At 40.9% G+C, this 23,057-nt stretch overlaps 1 protein-coding gene across 1 annotated transcript in view; it reads right to left on the reverse strand.

Moving 5' to 3' along the window:
- Positions 1–23,057, reverse strand: part of PACC1 (proton activated chloride channel 1) — a 157,059-nt gene that overhangs the window by 109,613 nt on the left and 24,389 nt on the right. The window contains exon 2 of the mRNA XM_078647116.1: positions 2,244–2,346. Coding sequence (XP_078503242.1) covers positions 2,244–2,346 — 103 coding nt within the window. The remainder of the gene's footprint in view (positions 1–2,243; positions 2,347–23,057) is intronic.

The raw sequence follows: 23,057 nt of genomic DNA on the forward strand, positions 1-23,057 counted from the left end.
TCCTCGACCGGACCACTGACAACATGACCGCCCTCAACAAGCGCCCCGCAAGCACCACCAGTTCATCTGCACCACCAAGAAGAAATCACTTACGGATCGACTGGACAACAACACCCACGACAGCAAGGAACTCTTCAGCATCGTCAAGGAGTTCTCCAACCCCAGCACCGGCAACAACGACATCACCCCTTCACAAGATCTCTGCGACTCCCTTGCCTCGTTCTTCCACCGCAAGATTGCCGACATCCACAACAGCTTCGGCACACCATCCTCGTACCCAACCGCCGAACCAACGCACCCAACCACGACCCTCCGCACCTGGACCGCAGTGACCACCGAAGACACAGCCCGCACGATGAACACCATCCACTCCGGATCTCCGACTGACCCCTGCCCCCACCACGTCTTCAACAAGGCCGACTCCACCATCGCACCCCAACTCCGAGACGTCATCAACACCTCCTTCGACACCGCCACCTTCCTGGAGAGCTGGAAGCATGCCGAGCTCAGCGCACTACTGAAGAAACCAACAGCGGACCCCACCGACCTCAAAAATGTCCGCCCCATCTCGCTCCTCCCTTTTCCTGCCAAAATCATCGAGAAGATCGCCAACAGACAGCTTGCCGCCTTCCTCGAGACGAATGGATCCCTCGACCCCTCGCAGTCCGGCTTCAGAGCCAACCACAGCACCGAGACCGCCCTCATCGCAGCCACCGACGACATCCAAGCCCTTCTCGACAACGGGGAAACAGCCGCACTCATCCTCCTGGACCTCTCCGCCGCGTTCGACACTGTCTGCCACCGCACCCTAGTCCAACGCCTCAGCAACACCGGCATCCAAGAGAAGGCATTGAAGTGGATCATCTCATTCCTCGCTGGAAGAACACAGAGAGTCTGCCTCCCCCCGTTTCGTTCCGAGGCCACCGAAGTCATCTGCGGCGTCCCGCAAGGATCATCACTCAGCCCCACCCTCTTCAACGTCTACATGAGACCTCTCGCAGCCATCGCACGCCAACACAACCTCAACATCCTCTCCTAAGCCGACGACACCCAGCTGATCCTCTCCCTCACCAGAGACCCCGACACCGCCAGAACCAGCCTCCACGAAGGGATGAAGGACGTCGCCGAGTGGATGAGGAACAGCTGCTTGAAACTGAACTCAGACAAGACGGAAGTCCTCATCCTTGGACCATCACCCTCCGCCTGGGACGACTCCTGGTGGCCCCCAGCCCTGGGCACCGTCCCCAAGCCGACAGACCACACACGCAACCTGGGTTTCATCCTGGACTCCTCCCTCTCGATGACCAGACAAGTCAACGCCGTTTCCTCTTCATGCTTTCACACCCTCCGCATGCTCCGCAAGATCTTCCGATGGATCCCGATCGAAACCAGGAAGACGGTCACCCAGGCCCTCGTCACCAGCCGGCTGGACTACGGTAACACCCTCTACGCCGGAACCACAGCCAAGCTACAGAAAAGACTACAACGCATCCAGAACGCCTCCGCCCGACTCATCCTGGACATCCCTCGACGCAGCCACATCTCCGGCCACCTGAGGAACCTGCACTGGCTCCCCGTCAACAAGAGGATCACGTTCAGGCTCCTCACCCACGCACACAAGTCTCTCCACAACCTGGGCCCCAAGTACCTCAACGACCGCCTGATCTTCCACACGCCCACCCGCCAGCTACAGTCCGCTAGCCTCGCCCTCGCCGCCGTACCACGCATCCGAAGAGCCACCGCCGGAGGCAGATCCTTCTCCTACCTGGCGGCCAAGACATGGAACTCCCTCCCCATCCACCTCCGGCTGACCCAGGACCACCTCGCCTTCAGGAGACAACTCAAGACCTGGCTGTTCGAGCAGTAGCGGCCCCCTTTCCCCAAGCGCCTTGAGGCCCTTCCGGGTGAGTAGCGCGCTATACAAATGCTATGATTGATTGATTGATTAATCAAGCTCTAAATACTCCTTATGAAGGGCTGGGCTGTTCCCATTTGGCGCAGGGTCAAGACTGATTTGCATATGGCTGGGTTCAAACTGGAATGGCAAGTGAGCAAATAAACAATGGATTTAGGCCCAGATCTCTGTACTAGGGTGAATGTATGACATTGTTCTGCATTCTGTCCATCAATTGTCTTATGAAGTAACAGCATCACTTGTGGCTACTTGGACAATGCATGTCGCAGGTATATGGCAACCAGAGTGCTGTTAGTAGTAAAGTAGTTTTCTGCATTCAAATACGCACCTTGTAAAACATCTTCATTGTCATTTTCATCTTCATGCTCATTACTTTCAGGTTCCTGTTGTTGTTGAGACTCCAACACTGCTTGCTCTGTTTCTTCACTGAGCTAAAGGAAAGAAAATGCAAGTCAATACCTTCATAATGTAAATTAAAAATATTTATTTTGCTATATGTCTGTTGAAGGAACTAGCAGCATATTTACATGTGTAGTGGCTAAAGAATCAGAGAAAATGAATCATATCTATATCACATGCTGGAAATATACATCACCAACCCTCATTGGAAACATCTATTCATAAGGTCTTTGCTACAGCGTTCATGACTCATTGCTGTGCATTCATCATACTGGAATTTTTGCAAATCAATACTGTTGGCTTCATCGAGGATTCTAAGCTCTTAAGGGTCACAGGAAAAAACATTTCCTCTCTGACATAACCCCCTACATAACACCCTTTTCAGTATATTCACTGCATGTCCCAACTCTTTGAGACAATCCATTTGGCCTACTCTTTGATTAACTAGGTTACCCCAAAAGACTACATGCTTTTTAACAATATCCCCAAAAACTGTACTTAATGATTAGAATCCCTACTAATTCACGTGTAATCTATCCCTGACTTTTCTGACTCCTGGCTTTACCTTACTAGTCACTTCCAGACACAAAGGAAAGGTGATTATGTAGTATTCTCATGTTGCGTTATTATATACTATGTTATGTTTTCCCTAATTGCTCAGCCAGTGTGAATGTTCTCAGTGCAATGTTCGTGTGTGGGCCATGAGTGGAATGCTTGAGTGACTGGGTATGAGTGGTGACAGTTGGTGGAAGGGTTAAGCAGCTAGCAGGCTGCTCCTGGTGGGGTTGCTGTACAGGATCTAAGCTACATGTTTACTTGAATAAACCTACTTGAACCTCATCATACAGAGTGGACTACATTACTACAGATTATGCATAAACAGTCTCCCAGTGAATCGAAGTAAAACATGTCCCTGCGCAAGCCTACAAAGATGCCTAAAAATAGGATCCCAATGTAGCAACATTCTAATTTGCAAAATCTTACTAAGCAATCCCACAAGCACTGGCTCCAGTGTAACTACTCCACCCTAGCCACACATTCCACCCCATCTTCTCATACACACTATTGCATTAATAAACCCCAGTCATCGACCATCGGGTACACATGTAGGTGTGTAGTTTACGAAGAAGACGAACAAATTGACAAAAGCTATTGAATACATTTTTCTCAGATTTTACTAACACTTGAAAGTCGGTAACTGGTTACATGACAGGCTTTAAGGAATAAATTGCTGCTTTCGAGCCTTTTAACTCTTCCAGTCTGAATTCTGGGTAATGGATTTCTGTATCTTTCTCTGGTTCTCTGAAGCCCGAATATCTATGGACCATTCTTTTCACAAAATGATATCTACGTGACTGTGAACAATCATAGTTTGAGGAAACATGCCTTTGCCCCCTCATCACTCTTAGTAATTAGGCACACATTGGTTGGTACTTTCATACTTCTCTATTCATCAAGGGTACTAGATCCTAGGAGAAAAAAAATCCTAGGATCATGTATTGTTTTCTGCCTACTCTTATAAATTAACGTAGATATATATATATATATATATATATATATATATATATATATATATATATATATTTGGCTCAGAAAATCCCCTCGAACAAAGAAGGAAGTGGCCATACTCGCGTGGTGTGATATAATGATTTATTTACACGTTAACAGGACGCGTTTCGGCAAACGTGCCTTTTTCCCCTGTGTCAACACAAATGAAGACGCTCCCGCCATTTAAAGCATTCAAAGAGGTAACATTTTTTTCATTTACCTCGTTGGTTTCCCCTTCCGTTCTCAAGGGTTCAATTCATAAACATAGAGAGCAGACAAAAACATCAATCCCACTCTGGGGGCCATTAATTCATGATTTCAAATTAATGTACTAGCTCTCATTCCTATTATACATATATACAGTTATATCCATCATTTCATGCAAAATTGAGCCCTGGATGGGCATTATTAGTACCACTGAGAAAATGTTAAAGCGAAAACATAATTGAGCCCTGGACGGGCATATCTACAAATTACAGTTCAATGAATCATGTGTTTCACTGCGACGGGTGTGCCTAAAGAGAATAATGCTGAAAGAGATACATGCTCGTCATTCATCATTTTATCTCAAATCAAAAATAAATCCTCTAGAGTCAAACAGTTACAGGAGCATCTTATATATAAGCAAAGGCAACAGTGTATTCTATCTTCAGTTACATCGGAGCCATCTTATCCTAAGTGTATTGCTAATTCTTCTTCAGAGTTAAGGCCAAGAGGAATGATTGTACGCAAATCGATTATGTATCTCGATTCGAGTCTATGTAATCTTTGTACCCTATTGCCACCTCGTTCACTTGCAGGAACATGGTCAATACAGAAGAATTTGAGAAGTGATCGGTCACTATTGTGGTTTCAGAAAAGTGCCTTGCCACTGGATATGTCGGATCATTCTTTTCAATTGCACGTGCGTGCTCTAAGATCCTCCTCTTCGCAGGATGTTTAGTGCTACCGGTATGCCTCTGCTTGGGATTTGGGGCCTTTCCATAGGATGAACAGGTCATCTATATACCTGTGCCAGGATATAGTGCAGTTCACCCATGTACTGTACTGATCCGCCCAGGCCACCTGCTTCTCCCACCAGCCTACGAATAAATTTGCATAGCTGGGGGCGAAGCAGGTGCCCATTGCGGTCCCCCTTACTTGGCGATAGTGTTGTTTGTTGAAAAGGAAGATGTTATTATGAAGAACAAATTCTACGAACTCCAGTAACATCTCATTATGTTCTGAAAATTCAAGTGATCTTCCTTTAAGAAAGTATTGTACTGCCTGTAATCCCTTTTGATGATCGATCACTGTGTAAAGACTAGTTATTTCCAGTACAATCATCCACATATCATGCTCCCATGGAATGTCCATAATGCTCTTAATGAAATGTGTGGAGTCTTGTATGTATGAGGGCAATGTTCTGACAAAGTCTGAAAGGAAATAGTCAATATATTGGGACATCGATTCTGTACATATATTCACTGAAAAATCCAGAGGTTACAGGGACGTACGTCACAGTTAGGATCAGATTTTACATTCACAAAGTCATATAAATTGGGCACTTACAGTTATCTTAAGTAACTATAGCTTGTGCCCTAAGGTAACTATAACTCGCTCCCCCGTAATGCACAGTGTTCCCATCAATAATAGCACTGCAAATGTTGCACTAACATTATCAATGATGTCATAGAAGATGTCATGAGTGATGTAATATGTGGGGTCATTAGCAGTGCATGGAGAGGGTGTGAGTTATAGTTACCTTAGGACATGAGTTATAGTTACTTGAGATAACTATAACTGCTAAATTTCTATGGTTTTGAGTGTATGAAATCTGAACCTAACTATAACATCCCTGTAACCTTTGTTACAGGGATGTTAGAGTTAGGTTCAGATTTCTAAGGTTTTTAACATTTTATTTCCTAACTATAACGACTCTAAGACCGCTGTTTTTTTCTGTGGATTTTCTATGGTATTTTAATGCTATTTCCTAACTATAATGTCCCTGCAACCTGGGTGTGTGAGGGGGTGCTTGAATGGTAGTGAGAGTGACTGTGTGGGTGTGTAAGTAGGTTTGTAAGTGGTTATGTAAGTTGTTTTGAGGGTCTGTGAGTGGATGTGTGAGTGGCTGTATGGGTGTGTGAATGTGTGTTTGTGAGTGGTTGTGTGTGAGTGTGTGTTTGAAAGCTGTGAGGGTTTGAAGGTCTGTGAGTGGGTGTGTGAGTGGTGCATGGGTGTGTGAGTGGTTGTGTGTGTCTGTGAGTGAGTATGTGTGTATATCTGTGAGTGTATTTTTTTTAAAAAGTTGGGTCTGGATCCGCAAATCCACCCGAATCCGGGAGGATGACTGATCCTCACGTGGTAAAAAAAAAAAAAGGTTTTTGGACAATTATCTGCCCATGAGGGTTCCCTCACAGAGCCCTCCATTCATCCCATGGAGTCAGGGTACCTCAACTCTGACCCCTTCCATCACTTTTTAACATTACTTGCCCTGCTGGGAACCGAGTCCCAGTGAACAAAATGGCTGCTGCAACTTTCCTCTCAGGTTGCAGCCAGACAATCACTGCATTGCTGTTGGCACCTGGATTCGCAAATCGAAGGAGGATCCGAGAAGGATCCTCGTCCATAGATATCCAAATTTGGTTTTCAGTTAATACCTCTAAAACTACTGAAGGGATTTACACCAAATCACAAAAGGTCGCTTTCTGGACCAAGATCTAGCTTTCTACCAAATTTGGTGTATTTCCATTCAGCGGTTTGGGCTGCATTTGTGTCTAAAACCTCAATGGGAATTAACATGGGAAACACACTTTTTTAGGCCTCTCTTTTTCTTGCCCCCCCCCCACTTGACAGACCACCCTGAATCTTTCATGCAAAACTAGAATCAGCGGCACACATTTTTGGGGAAAATTTCGTGAAGATTTGTCAAACTGCACCAAAGGTATAGGCAAGTCAAAGAACACTTTTCCTGTGGAAACTAGGTTCCAACTATAACTACCTACTGGATATATATATATATATATATATATATATATATATATATATATATATATATATATATATATATATATATATATATATATATATATATATTACCTACTGGCGGTTGCCAGTAGGTATATATAGTTAGGAGCGATTTCCATAGGGAAATCGCAACATTCTATTTGGAATAACTTTGGCGCCGGTTGAGCAATCAGGCTGAACTTTTCAGCAACTTTGCCTCGCGGCTCTCCGCTCCTTCCCTGAAAGTTTGGGGGGGATTCGTCAAGCGGGGGCTGAGATAAAAGGGGGTCCGAAAACGTGTTTTCCCCATGTTAATTTCCATAGGGCGGTCTGTCGCAGTTTTAGCTCGAACGGCTGAATGGATTTGCACCAAACTTGGCAAAATTGTAGGGACTGGTAGCCCGATGTGCCTTTGCTATGTCTCAAGATATGTGCTCCAGTGGATTTTGAGTAATTTAGGTTTAAAAAAAATTTAATATCTGTAAGCGCGACCCGGTACGCGTACCGGGGAGCGCTCCGGGCGCGCCACGCGACTTGCGCACGGCAAGCTGATTGGTTCTCGGGTGTCTGTAAACATTCGAAACAGTCAGCAGCGGCCGCCATCTTGTGTCTCGGTAGGATTGAGATACAAGAGGTGGCAAAAATCAAAGGGGGAAATGAGCAAAAGGGGGCAGGGTACACCCCCCCTGACCCCCTAGGTTTGATGTGGGGGCCATAAAAGGGTCCCGTGGGCCCCAAAAAATTTTTTTGAATTTCGCGGGGGGAGCGCACCGGGGAGCGTACTTAGGTGAAAAATAGTGAAAATAATAGTGTAAAATAATCATTTTGAGAGATTACAGGTAGGGTAGCTCTGAAAAGAGCTTTTGGGTTCTGTGACTGTTTTAGGTACCTACAAGTGTGTCCCACACACACCCACATGCACACAACCCCACACCCACACACCCACACACTCCCCACACACACTTCACACATGCACACTTCCACCCACAGTCAAACACCCCACACCCCCACATCAACACTTTACACATTCACACCCACACCCACATCCCACACACCCACACTCAAACACACACCTCACCCCCCTTCCACCACACACACACACACACAAATATCTCACAGACACACCCCACACATCCCACACACACATCTCCCCCCCACACACACAGAGACAACTCACAGACACATCCACACATCTCACACATACATACACATCCTACACACATACCTCCCACACCCACACACACCCCACACACACCTCACACACCCACACTCCCACCTACACTCAAACACCCCCCACACTCACAACCACACACACACCTTACATACCCATATCCCCACCCACATCCATATACCCCACACACCTATACACCTCATCCCCCCTAGACACACACACACACACACATACACACCTCACAGACACCCCCCGCACATCCCCCACACACACCTCCCCCACGTCTACACATGGGGAAAACTAAGTGAAACACTAAAATAATAATTTAAAGTGCTTAGAGGTAGGGTATCTCTGAATAGAGTTGTTGTGTTGTTTGGGTGTTTTAAGTACCAACATGTAGGTACCAATGCTGAGTCTTAAAGTCAATGTACACCGTCTCCTCTGTAGATAATTTGCATGTTGTTACAGAAGTTATTGTGGTATATGGAATCTATACCATAGTCTGTCAGGGAAGCAGAAACAACATGGAGGCAGGAGATGAAAAAGAGATGTCAAATACACATTGGAGATAATATAGTGGGAGAAAGGAAGTAACTATGAGCAAAATTACTATGTAACACAAATACGTTGCACAGTATACTATAAGTCTGACTTTATATTATAATCAATTTGGTACTAGTTTATGAATTACATATAATAATGAATAATGTCTCGAACAATTTTTGATTATTAAATATAAATTTATTTTTCTGATTCTTTTTCAAAATTTAATAGAACGTCTAACATTTGACTGTCCGAAATGTTCTCTTGTTGAGTGAACATAACTTCCAACATTTGACTGTCAGAAACGTCCTCATATTGAATTAACAAATCCACAGATTCTACACATTGTAGAAGTTCATGGTCCCGTGATTCATCCATGAATTCCAAGTCAATGGGTTCAATGATTTCCTCATTGTTCATCTCTAGGACAATTTCAAAGGAAATGTTCTGTTCTCCTTCCATTTTTGTGCTGAAATTTACATTTAAAAAAAATCAGTAGAAATATGGCACTGTTGGGTTTAAGTTCAGACAGGTAGTTTTGATTTTTTAATAGTGAAGTTAACTTTGGGCAATGTATGGTAACAGGCAGGAAGTAGAAATATTAAAAAGTGCCTGTGAAGAAGCGTAAGTAAATTCATAATTATAGCAGAGAAGCCTAAGTCAATTTATAAATATAACAGAGGAGTCTATATCTATAACTATAGCAGAGGGACAGTAATTAACTATCAGAAAACGTTTTTAAAAAATAACTTAAAGTGCCCCTTACAAATTATCAACTTACTTTACAGAGAGGTGAAGATGACAAAATGCGAAAATCCTTTCAAGATGTACCTCAGGTAGTTGTAGTCAAAATGGCCGTGTTTCCCTCTCATTTTTCATTTATATTCATGTACATAACCAATCAAATGTCAGGGAAAAAAAATAGAAAATGAAAGTAACATTTTAATTGGTTGTCAATTCTAACACTTCAGATGTGTTTTTGTTATGTAATTTACCTCAGGATATTTAGACAGGGCTACAGGCCAAATGGCTGAATGGAATTCCACCAAATTTGGGAAAATTGTAGGGACTGGTATGTAGTATTGCCTATTCTATATTTGGTGAACTTTTCTACAGAGGTTTTTATGTAAATTAACTTGTACAAATTTTTGGGAGCGCTCAACGGTGCGCGCCCCGGTACGCGTACCGGTAGCGCTACGGGAGTACTCCATTTTGTGTTTCGGTAGATTTCAGACAGAAAATGGAGGACAAACAATGTTGGGAATGGGTATAAGGGGGCATCGTAGGCACTGCTTGACCCTCTAGGTTTTCTGAGGGGGTCTTAGGAGGCCGAAATAGGCAAACAAGAAAAAAAAAAGGTTTTATTTTTCGCGGGGGGAGCGCCCGGTACGCGCACCGGGAAGCGTACCGGGGAGCGTACTATAGTGAAAAATAGTGAAAAAAGATCATCATTTGGAGTGATCAGAGATAGGGTAGCCCTGAAAAGGGCTTTTGGGTTCTGTGGCTGATTTAGGTACCTACAAGTAGGTACCAATGCACAGTCTTAAATTCAGGAGGAATATTCTATTCCCTTCATCTGAGAAGTGCACACCATCTTCTCTGTAAATATCTTGCATGTTGTAACGCAAGTTGTTGTTGTATATTGAACCCATTCCATAGTCTCTCATGTAAGCAGAAACAGATTTATTCACATGTTTCCGTGCTTTTTCAAATTGTGGACAAAATTGGTTGGACCACTTCCATTTCTGCCTTTGGCATATATTGGAATATACCAAGGCAGTTTGTGGAAAAAGTGCCATCAATTGCTCAAAGGTGTCCTTTAAAAGCATTTCCAGACCTACCCCAGTCAAAGTGCCCAAGTCATTTCCTCCACAGTGCACAATTAACAGGTCAGGGTGTGGCAAATGCAAAAAGGTTTTCACCAATGGAATCAATTGGTGACATTTTAATCCTCTGTGGCCAATCCATTTTATGTTCACGTTTGATAAATCAAGGTTGTGTAAATTTCTGGTACTAGCATACCTTTGAGCCCAGTGGATATAGGTATGTCCAATAATCCAGACAGAATACATGGTCAGAGGAGATTTTGGTGCAGTTAGATGAAGTGTGGAAAATAAATGGCAGTTGGAATAATAGGAGTTTGCAAAAAAAAACCTGTGGAGTTTCAGTGCTCTTGAATCACAAGCAATGATTGGTAGAATGAGATAGGTGAAAACTGAAAGTTAGGGTGCATGGTTGTGTTCTGTGTAAGAAGTAATTTGAATGGTTAAAAAAAAGTTATTTAAAGAAACCTTACACCAGATAAGCTGGTGTATTTGCAGGTCAAACATCCTTTCAGAGGTGATTTGCAACATTGTTGAATAAACTTTTAACCCTGGGAGCTCAGTGAGGAGGGAGTTGCTATGGTAACAGGTAGAAAGGGCTGAGGGGGGGGGAAGGGTGTTGGTTTGAAAATAGAGAGGGAAGAGTTTTAATTGGTTAACAAAAAGGGATATCTGTGTAGAATTAGAGGTTTTCTGTGCCTTTATGGTTTGCAGTGCCTGGAGAACATACCTTTTGCTCTGCTAAAGAAATATTGGTGTGTGTATCTGACACTGTTGTGAATCTCCTAAAGCATTTGTAAAGGTGAGTTATGATTCATTTAATATACATAGAGACTTGTATACTCTATGGAGAAGATTTGGAAGGAAATTGTGGTCTTTACATGTTGCTTTGTGTCATGCTTTTTGATAATGCTTGGTAAAAAGTTTTTACTGCATAGAGTAATTGTATTTTGTAAAATTGTGAATTTTTTGTCGTGACATGGAATGCTTCTACGTAGGACCTGTGCTGTGTTTTGTAAATGTGATGTAAAAAACGATTTTGGGGGGAAAAAATAGTTTTTACATTTTTTAAAAGGAATAAAGAATGTGTGCATGTTTAGTAGAAATACATTTGACTCTTTACAATGATGTTACCTGTGTTAACTCAGTGTAGGAAACATATTGAGTTTGTTTGCATAGAGGAATTGTAATTTGTAAAATTGTGAAGCTTCATGTGAAAGCTTTTGCCAAAGTCGTATCCCTGCTGTGAGGCAGATGGTTGTACATAGGATCTGTGCTGTGTTTCCTAAATGTGATATTAAAAACGATTTTGGGGAAATGAATGTTTTTTACATATTTGAGTATATTGTGGCACAGAGGTTTAAAAAGTGACACATCTAATTACATGTGTCTCTTTTTAAATATGGTGCAAAAAGGTACATGTTTGGGCTTTCTTGGGGAGCGTAGGTGGTGAGGCTTGTGTTTAAGAGTGCAGTGGACTAGGCTTCATGAAGCCTATCCCTGACTGCACTGTTAGACACAGGTGTGAATTTGACTCTTTACAATGATGTTACATGTGTTAACTCAGTGTAGGAAGCATATTGAGTTTGTTTGCATAGAGGAATTGTATTTTGTAAAATTGTGAAGCTTCATGTGAAAGCTTTTGCCTTAGTCTTATCCCTGTTGTGAGGCAGGTGCAAGATTTTGTCTCAGTCTTATCCCTGCTGTGAGGCAGATGATTGTACATAGGATCTGTGCTGTGTTTCCTAAATGTGATGTCAAAAACGATTTTGGAGAAAATGAATGATTTTTACATTTTTGAGTATAATGTGGCGCAGAGGTTTAAAAAGTGACGCATCTACCTACATGCTCCAGTGGTTTTTACGAAAATTAACTTTGAAAAAATATATATTGGGCTACATTGGGCTATATATATGTTAGAGCCCAAATGTAGCCCAATGTAGCCCAAAGATGGCCACCAGAGACAAAAAAAACAAATGTAGCCCAAATATCAGCCAGATGTAGCCCAACTATAGCCCAATGACAGAATGTCCCAGAGTGTTCTAAAGAACAACTAGAACGCTAACAGTCTTACTTATGACAAAAGTATGGCACACCTGAAGTCATCTTGATTGGAATAAAGTGGTAACACTTAATACATTTAATATGAAAAGGAACAAAATGAGGGGTTTCGTTTTGCCATAGAAATTTTATATATATATATATATTCACTGAAAAAACCATAGGTTACACACCAGTTAAAGTTAGGAATTAGCATTTAAAAAAACCTTTGAAATTCACTGAAAAACCATAGGTTTCAGGCCTTATATAGTTAGGAATCAGCATTTAAAAAACCTTTGAAATTCACTGAAAAAACCATAGGTTTCAGGCCTTATATAGTTAGGAATTAGCATTTAAAAAAACCTTTGAAATTCACTGAAAAAACCATAGGTTTCAGGCCTTATATAGTTAGGAATTAGCATTTAAAAAAACCTTTGAAATTCACTGAAAAAACCATAGGTTTCAGGAGTTATATAGTTAGGAATTCGTTTTTAAAAAACCTTTGAAATTCACTCAAAAAACTATACGTTTTAGTGGTGTTATAGTTAGCTGGACATTTTACTCATACAAAACCAATGAAATTGCTCCTATATAGTTAGTTGTACTAACTATATTTCGCGCACCCGCAATCCACTGCTGATGATGTCACATATTAGATCATTCATATAGGAGCAACGAGAAAAGGACCTCCATGATATACTATTTGGCCTCAAGGAAAAGTAAGTCAATCCAAGATTAGTGTACATTTGTCATTTGTCAGTATCTAAGTTTTTTTTTAAAACACAATCTTTTAGATTGTGGGGTTTTTTTCCGCTGTCATATGATGAGTAATTTGAACTCACTGTTTTAAGTGAAATTCAATATATTCTGAGAACAGCAAAAATAAACTATGTAACATGTTGTACAAGTTATTCTATACTTTGGATTGAGTAAATTAAATTGTATTCCCATTCTCTGACACTCACTTTCCTTTTTCCATCCTCTTTCAGCTCTTTTTAGTCACTTATAATGTCTTTCTCTCACTCTCTGAAACCCCCGTTCCTTTACTCCACTTCTTTGACAACCCCTCATTCTCATTTAAACTGCCTGCTTCCCCTCTCTCCCTTGCATAACTTTTCAGCTTTCAGTCTCTCTGCTTTACTTCCCTTTTCCGTATTTTCCTCCTTTGCTCTTTTAGTAATTCCTGTTTACTCACTCAGCAGTATTATTGCACTCTATCACTATAAATCACCCACTCTCTTTAGCTTATCTTTGTTTGCTCTTTACTTTTGACCTCTTCTCTCTGTTTTTCGTTCACTACTTCTATGTCCTCAGTGCCTCACTCTACTTGTGTTATTTTCACTTGTGTTTATCTACCTTCTATCACTTCTTTTACAACAACTTCACTGCTCCTCTCTCATCGTTCTTCATCCCATTTCTTTTACTCTGGTTCCGTTACTATCCATCATTTCCTTTCTTTCAATGTCCTTCTCTTTACTTTCATCACCAAATTATTTTCTCTCAGTACCACTGTTTTAGTCCTCTTTTCCTCTCTTTCCTTTTTTTTGCAGACTTACTTTTTTTCTATTCTCACTCATTGTACTCCACCTCACTCAGTTTTTCTCTTAGTGTGTCTACATTATAACTTCCTCAGTCCATTTCCTTCAATTGTTGTATATTATTCTGTCTCCCTTCATCCTTTCACTGTATGACTGTTCTTCTCTTACTCTCAGTTATCTTCTATTCCTCATTCTTCTAAATGCATCCTTAATTAGACTGTTTTCTGTCTCAGTCATTATCTTTTTACTTACTTCTGTTTCCTGATTTAGTTTTGCTAACTCACATTGTTTTAGTATCTTTCTTACCTTCAGTTCATTTCTCTGTACTTCTCTCTTTTTCTTAGTGAATCTATATGCCTTACTCTTTGTAATTTGTTCTCCTTCTATTTCTTTTTCCCTCTTTTTGTCCTTCTACCTTAGTTTATTTCCCTTTCTGTGTTCTTCACTCTAACTTTATTTATAAATAGAGTGTTATGATGTTTTTAGCTCTTCATTTGTATCTTTTAATTTAAAATACATATTTTACTAATTATAACTTATTTTTTTTCTCTCTTTCACAGATACCAACTGTAGTAAAAAAATTATAGTTACATTTATTATATGGTATGTATGACTAAAAAAAATAGTTTGTTATCACCCTTTGCTTTAAGGTCACTAACATTTTCTCAATCTACCTCACTCCTGTGTTTTTACTCTGCTTCTCTCACTTATTCTTATTCTCCATGTTTACTCCCCTTTCATTATTTACCCTCTCATATTCAACTTCTTTTGATCCCTATTCTTTACTTCATTTACCCTCTGTTCCCTTCCTATGCTTCTTTACTCATTCTCTTTTTCTTAATTATTTACCTTACTCCTACACATATACCTCATCCCCCTCCCAACACATACACACACCTGTAACATACACCCCACACACACACCACACCTACACCTCATACACACAAAAAAATCCTCCCACACACACTCCTCAAAAACACACACACATTCCATACACACACATACATCGAACACATATACACCCCACACACATACACTTCTCACACATATTTCACACACCCTCATCTCTACCCACACCAAAACACTCCACACAACCACACCCACAGACACACCTTACACACCCACACTCCGACCTACACCCACTAACTCCCTGTAAGTCACACACACTGCATTACTTATCTTTTTTTGCTGTTGTACTCAAGCCCATTCAGGTAGTTTCCTTTACTCTCTTTGTCCTCTCTCTTTGTCACTCACCATGTGTTATCCTAATTCAATATTTCTCCCTCTATCACCCCTCTTTACTTTTACTATGGGTAGCGCACCGGGGAGCGTAACAAGGGGAAAACAAAGAGAAACAGTAAAATAATATTTTAGAGTGCTTTGAGGTAGGGTAGCTGTTGTGTTGTGTGGGTGATTTACTTACTGCACTCCTTCCACTCCTTTTCTCAGTACCTCTGTTCTCACAGTTCTTCATTCCCGTTCACTCAGTCCATCTATCTTACTGTAATTGTCTCTGTCTCTTCACTCTTTCACTACTTGTTCATTATGCTTTCTCCCTGAAGTTCAAGCACACTACGTTATTTACATTTCTTTGCTGCTTCAATTATTCCCTTTCTGTTACTTCTTCTTTTCTTCTTTTATTTTTTTCTCTCTGTCAATCCACATGTTTTAACTTTATTCGATGTTATCCATCTTATTTCATCCCTCTTTAGTTATGCACACTACTTTTTTCTCTCTCTCCCTTACCAGTGTTATTTAAATCTGGTTCCGTTATTACCTTTTATTTGTACATCATTTTTTGTCTTTCCTTTTACTCTTTACAGCCACTCACATTCTTCATGTGCCTCTGCTTTAGTATTCTTCTTCTCTCTTTCTTTGTTTCACAGCCTTATATTTTTTTCATTTTCTCTCTTACACTTTGTTATATCTTTTACACTGTTTTACTATGTATTACACAGTACATCTGTGTTGCTCTCTCTTGCTGTCTGTCTCTTAACATTACTCTCTCTTTCTCTTTCTCTTATGCTCTCCTTCTCTTGTATTTTTTTTTCTTTTTTTTTGTGTTGCGCTAACGGGGCGCTCACCGGTGCGCGTACCGGGAAGCGCACCCATGAGAAAAATGAAGTCAAGAGTGCTAAAAATTTTAGTAATTTTTTAAAAATGGGAGGTATTTATGAAAAGAACTTTATTTATGTTTTTGTTGTTTTATATTTTTTTTAATTTTTCTGAACATTTTTTTTTGTATTTTTTGAACAAATTTATGTTTTTTTGGTTTTTTCTGGGGGGAACAACGAAAAACAGGCATTAGAAAGGGCTCAACAGGAGCAAAAAAAAAAAATTATTTCTTGGGGCGTTTTGAGCACTTGTGGTTCTCAAATGCTCTATTAATCAAATTGATACTCATACTCGCACATGAAAGTAGGTCACCACAATAAAGGCACACTATCTTCATGTGCACAAAATTCTGTTGGATATTTGGGACCGTCTCCCTCGCCTCTGGTCCCGATAGAGTTACCTGTGCCGATGTACTGGCCACAGGAGTTGGTGGGTTATCTTGGAGGTGACGCATCTCTGCAACGCTGTAATTGAGTGGATGCCACCTCTGCATATGACGGTGCATAGTATAGTTACCATAACTATACTTTTTGTCCGTACCTCTAGACAAAACATCTTTACAAATGAGGCATGTCACATGTCGGGCATTGACCTTTTTTTGGCCTTGAGGGTATGAATAAAATTGCCAAATAAAACTGTTTTTGTGGTGGGATTTCTGGGGCTCTTCACGTAAGAACTGCCTCGGCTGTACGTCTTCTTCATCTTCTTCTTCCTCCTCTGGGTTGGGAAGGAACTGTGGAGGTGGTCCTTCCTTCCTAGGTGGTTGTGGTGGGGGTCCACCAGCTGCAGCTACTACAGATGCCATAACGAAGGTCTTCCTCTCACAAAGATGAAAGTCAGAGTGAGGAAAGAAGGAGGGGTTTTCATCATTTGGGAAAAAAAAAGTTCTAAACCAATGAAAAGTGTTATTTACAGGTCACATGACCTGTTACGCTTACGTTACGCGTCCCGCTCCGCGTCCGGAGCGCTTCCGGTGTGCTGCGCTTCGCGCCTCGTTCGCACACCGGAGCACTTCCGAGTGCGCACACGTGGCGCGTCATAAGACGCATTACGCGGCAACGCGATACGTCGCGCTTACGCGACGCGTCACGATGTTGTTCTCGAATGCGGCAGTTGTGCAAACGGTACGTTTCCCGGTACGCGGACCAGGTCGCGGCATAAAAATGAGCTAACGGGAAGCTACCCGGTGCGCGGACCGGTAGCGAAACTAAAAAAAAAAAATATATATATATATACACATAGAAAAATTATATTAAATACATCATATAAAATATATTTTTCCTTTAAAAGAAGAATACATTTAACAGCTTTTAATATTTGCTATTAAAAAAACATTGAAATTCACTGAAAAAACCATAGGTTATAGACCATATATAGTTAGGAATTAGCATTTACAAAACCTTGAAAATTCACTGAAAAAACCATAGGTTATAGACCATATATAGTTAGGAATTAGCATTTAAAAAACCTTATTTTACTCACACAAAACCATTGAAATTCCATATATAGTTAGTTGTACTAACTATATATATCGCGCACCCGCAATCCACTGCTGATGATGTCACATATTACATCATTCATGACATGGTCAGTGACATCAATGATGACATCACTGATGACATCTCAAATGACATCACTGATGACATCACTGATGACATCACTGATGATAACATCCAGTGACTGTATGTTTCTGTAAAGTTAAAATATGTCTTATATATTGAAGAATGAGTGGATGTATAAGTGTCTGGATGATGTATTTAGTAGGTGCATGACTGACTGTATAAGTGAGGGATTAAATGTGTCTCACTGAGTGCATGGGTTAGTGACTAAACTGTTTTAAATTGTGCACCATTGTGTCTGTTGTTTTGTAATCTGATGCAATTGTTGATCATTAGCTATATAACTAACTATATGGGTTATTGATTAGTTGGCCAAGTATTTGTATGGGAGACTGAGTGTGTGTGGGGGTGTCTGGGAGGTGAATGACTCTGTGCATAGATGTGTGAGCAGTTGATTCACTAGATGTATGGCTTCAAAAGTGCATGTGGAAACAGCTGTATGGGCGGTTTACTGTGTGCATGAGTGTATTGGTGAGTGAATGGATATCTCAGTGCTACATGTCAAAGTAAGTACATATGTAAAACACAGTACATGTGGTAGTTGACATATATAAATAACTGTGCATAAGAGCCAGTGAATGTGTGAGTGGCTGTATGGATTATTGTGAACTTGTATCAGGGATTGTATAACAGAGTAAATATGTGTTATTATATGTTTCAATAAGTAAGGTGTGTTTAACTATATAGTTGAGGAAATGGAGGTGTGATTGATTCTTTGCAAGACTGTGAGTGTCTGTTTACACTGAGTGTATCTAAGGTTATATTAGAGTCTGAAGAGGTTCATCGTATCATCACATGAATGATGTCATGAGTAATGTCAAATGAGATGTCATCAGTGATGTCATCAGTGATGTCATTTGAGATGTCATCAGTGATGTCATCAGTGATGTCACTGACCATGTCATGAATGATGTAATATGTGACATCATCAGCAGTGGATTGCGGGTGCGCGATATATACAGTTAGTACAACTAACTATATATGGAATTTCAATGGTTTTGTGTGAGTAAAATAAGGTTTTTTAAATGCTAATTCCTAACTATATATGGTCTATAACCTATGGTTTTTTCAGTGAATTTTCAAGGTTTTGTAAATGCTAATTCCTAACTATATATGGTCTATAACCTATGGTTTTTTCAGTGAATTTCATTGGTTTTTTAAAAGCTAATATCTGTAGCTGTAAAATGTATTCTTCTTTAAATCCAAACATATATTTTATATGTTTATTAATAAATTTTTTTTTAATACTTTTTTTTTGTAAGCTCCCGGGGCGCGGACAGGTGAACGCACGGGTAAGCGCAATCTTGCGGCGCGCCCCGGGGCGCGTACTAATACGCGTCCCGGAAGCGCTATTGCCTCGAACGAAAACAACATCGTGACGTATCGCGTAGCCGCCACGCCTTGCGTCATAAGACACGTATCGCGTAGCCGCGAGATGCGTCTTATGACGCACCGCATAAGCGCACCCGGAAGCGCATACGATCGCGCAACGTAAGCGCCCCGATGCGCTTACGATACACGCCCGGGGCGCGCCCCGGGGCGCGTAGCGTAAGCGCGTCAAACCATGTGACTTTAAAATAACACTTTTCATTGGTTCAGAACTTTTTTTTTTCCAAATTGTGTGAAACCCACCCATTTCTCTCACTATTGCTTTGTACTTGGAGAGAGCAAGAGCTGTTCTGTCTACTCTATCTCCTACTTTTCTGATCTCCAGCAATGGCTGCAAGAGAGTCATCCAGCAGTGATTCAGATGGATTTTTAGATGAGGACCCTCCTCAGCAAAAGAAAAAAACCCATTTCATCTGGAAATTTTACGACATCCCTGAAGGACAGAAAAAAGTCAACGCTCCCAAAGTAACCTGCAAAATATGTGGGAGTAGTTTATCCAGAGGCAATCCTATGAAAAAATATAGTTTTGGGAATGCTAATTTGATCAGGCATGTGAAAAGAAGACACCCTAACAACTTTGCCAGGGAGAGTGTCAGAGAGCTGGCACGGAATGTACCAACAGATGGCGGCAGCACCTCCACTGGTGGAGCAACACCTTCGGGACCACCCCGTGGAAGAATGGTCCCTAACATTCAGCCGGTGTTTGCAGGCATCAAATTTTTGTGCACGGAGTGTGACGAACTGCTCTGCTATGGGGAGCAGAGTGTTGAACTCATTGCCCTAAAGAAACAGCAACACCGCTGCTCTGCCAGTCCCTAAATTTTCAAATTTTTTTGCTCCTGTTGAGCAGTTTTGCAATCCCTGTTTTTGTTTTTCCCTTGACAAAAATCCAAAAAAAAATATAAAATTGTTTTAAAAAGTCTAAAAAAAATATAAAACAAAAACAAAAAAAATATATATAAAACAACAAAATCAAAAAAAAAGTTCTTTTCAGAACTACCTCCAATTTATAAAAAGAAGCTTTTTTTTTTTAAAAAGTCTGTCATTTTTAATCTCCATGGTACGCTCCCCCGTAAGCTCCCCGGTGCGCGTACCGGGCACTCCCCCCCGCAAAAATCGATTTTTTTTTTATTTTTTTTTCACCCGCGGGAGCCTTTTATGGCTCCCACATCAAAAGTAGGGGGTCAGGGGGGTGTACCCTGCCCCCTTTTGCTCATTTCCCCCCTTTGATTCTTGCCACCTCTTGTGTCTCAATCCCACCGAGACACAAGATGGCGGCCGCTGCGGACTGTTTCGAATGTTTACAGACACCCGAGAACCAATCAGCTTGCCGTGCGCAAGTCGCGTGGCGCGCCTGAAGCGCTCCCCGGTACGCGTACCGGGCGCGGCTCTAGATATATATCTTTTTTTAAACCTAATTTACTCAAAATTCACAGGACCACATATCTTGAGACCTAGCAAAGGCACATCGGGCAAACAATATCTACAATTTTGCCAAGTTTCGTGGAAATCCATTCAGCCGTTCGGGCTAAAAGTGAGGCCAACCGCCCTATGGAAAACTCAATGTTAAAAACACGTTTTGGGACCCCCCTTTTTTCTCGGCCCCCCCTTGACGAAACCCCCCCAAATTTTCAGGGGCTGCTCAGAAACAAAATGTTCCATTTTCCTGAAAATTTCAGCCAATTCCGTCCACAAACGCCAAAGTTATTAGACATAGAATTTTCAAAAATCCCATAGAGAAAAAATCCTAACTATATATACCTACTGGCGACCGCCAGTAGGTAATATATATATATATATATATATATATATATATATATACACATCCGAGTAGCGTTGCCACTGGGTAGTTATAGTTAGGTTAGCATTTCCATAAGAAATGCCTTTTTTGTTTTGCTAATCACTTTGATGCCATTTAACGGATCTCCACAAAACTTTCCAAAAGTTTTTTCTTTTTTGTCTAGGTTGTGCATGGAAAGTTTGAGAGTGATCCGTCAAGTGAGGGCTGAGAAAAAAGGGGGGGTCCCAAAAAACAAAATCCCCATGCATTTTCCATAGACTTTTTTCTAAGTAGCACTACCGCCAAAACTGCTGAACAGATTTACAACAAATTTGATAGGAAGCTAGATTTTGATCCGCAGATTGTGCTTTCTGTGATTTGGTCTAAATTTGTGCAGTAGTTTTTGAGAAATTAAGGTACAAATAAATTTGTATATCTGGACGGTTGGGGCCGAGGGACTCTCGCAAGCGTCCCTCACACCCAGTTTTAAAAAATAGAGCAGGGACCTTTTTTCACTTGGGTCAATTTGCTTCCGGCAGAGTCAGAGTTCTGCGAGAGTGGGAGTGCTCTGATTGGCTGTCAACAACATGAGAAAAATGCTGCTTGCAGCGATTAGAGGACTTGAGGACCTGGGCCAGATGCATTAACATTAGGAATACTGTTTTCCTAACTGTGATTATATCTAAATCAGAATTTGGAAATAGGTATTCCTAATGTACAATATCCTTTATTTCTAAATAGCAATTCCTATTAGGTTGCAAATCGACCTACTTCATGAATATTAATGTCATAGGTTGCAATTTGCGACCCACTAGAAATCACAGCCATCACAAGGATGATGGCCTGCTGAGGTCAACAAACTACCATGTCTGTGATTGCTTTTTAATAAAGCAATCTTTTTCTTTTAAACAAAACGGGATACGTTAAAATAGAAAAAATAATTACTTTGAAGTTTAATTTTTAAGAGTAGGCAGTGGTCTGTGGGACCACTGTCTGCTCTTATAAAAAAAAACAATATTCTCAAAGGGGAAGGGGTCCCTAGGGGACCCCTTACCATTTGTCAATCGGTTACTATCACTTTTAAAATGGTGGTAAAGTATTACTGTTAAGTGACTAGAATTCGGTGGCAAAAAAGTAATACCTACCATACCAATTTGGCATTTTAAACGGACTCCCAAAACAGGCATGTTCCAAATGTCGAATTGCAATGCAAATTGCGATGTGGTAACAATTACCGAATTGCATTTTGCACATTTGAAAATGCACGTTTGTGGTCACAAATGGCCTGATTCTGAGAAACGTTCGATTTGCAACCGAAAAAATGCTTTGTACATCTGGCCCTTAATTCCCTGCACTGAAGTTTAAAAAAAGAAAATATTAGGGGGCAGGGTAGGGCTACCCCAAATCCCGGAGTCAATTTTATTTATTTAAAAGGAAAGGGGCTAGTGCACGGTCCCCCTCCACGAGTCATTGCTGCGACCCCCTACCCTGAGACTGAAACTAAGTTTAAAGGGGGAGGCTGTGTGACCCCCCCACCCCCTCGCTGAGCCTCCAAAGGCCCTAGGGACCCAATCCCTCGGGCCGGCTCATTTACTGTGTTTGGGGTGCCCACCACTACCCTGTCACACTTAATGTAGCTATAACTCACAAACTCAATTCTACCCTAAAGCAAACCCTAATCACAGGTGGAAGCCGAATAATTAAACAACACTAACTTTAACTCTTGTCTTTACCTTAACAGTAAAACTAACCCAACATTGCTAAAATCATTATTACAAATATTCGTTTTCAATGTTTAATGCATTTTCTTCTTTAAAAATAAGAATAAACATAATACATTTTTGTCAATGTTCCTTCTTCTTTTTCATATATTGCACGAAACTCCCTGAAGAATAAAAATAGCTAAAACTGGTTTGATTCTAGGTGTTTTTCCTTTTATCCATCAGTCAGTAATGGGTGAATGGGCCAGGGGACAACTTCAAGCTTTGTTTCAAACTGGAAGAGTATTTCTTGTAGAAAAAAAATATTGCGTGAAAACCAGGCTAGAGTGTTTTATTTTTGTATTTGCAGGCTGTGGTTAGGCCTCATATCCCTAAGAACTTAAATCGGACACATTAGTGAAGGCAATATATTTAGCTGCTTTTTCCTTCTCTCACAAACTACTTTAATATTTAACATTAGATTTTGTACTT

This window comes from Lissotriton helveticus, chromosome 6 (genome assembly GCF_964261635.1).
Source record: "Lissotriton helveticus chromosome 6, aLisHel1.1, whole genome shotgun sequence".
NCBI lineage: Eukaryota > Metazoa > Chordata > Amphibia > Caudata > Salamandridae > Lissotriton > Lissotriton helveticus.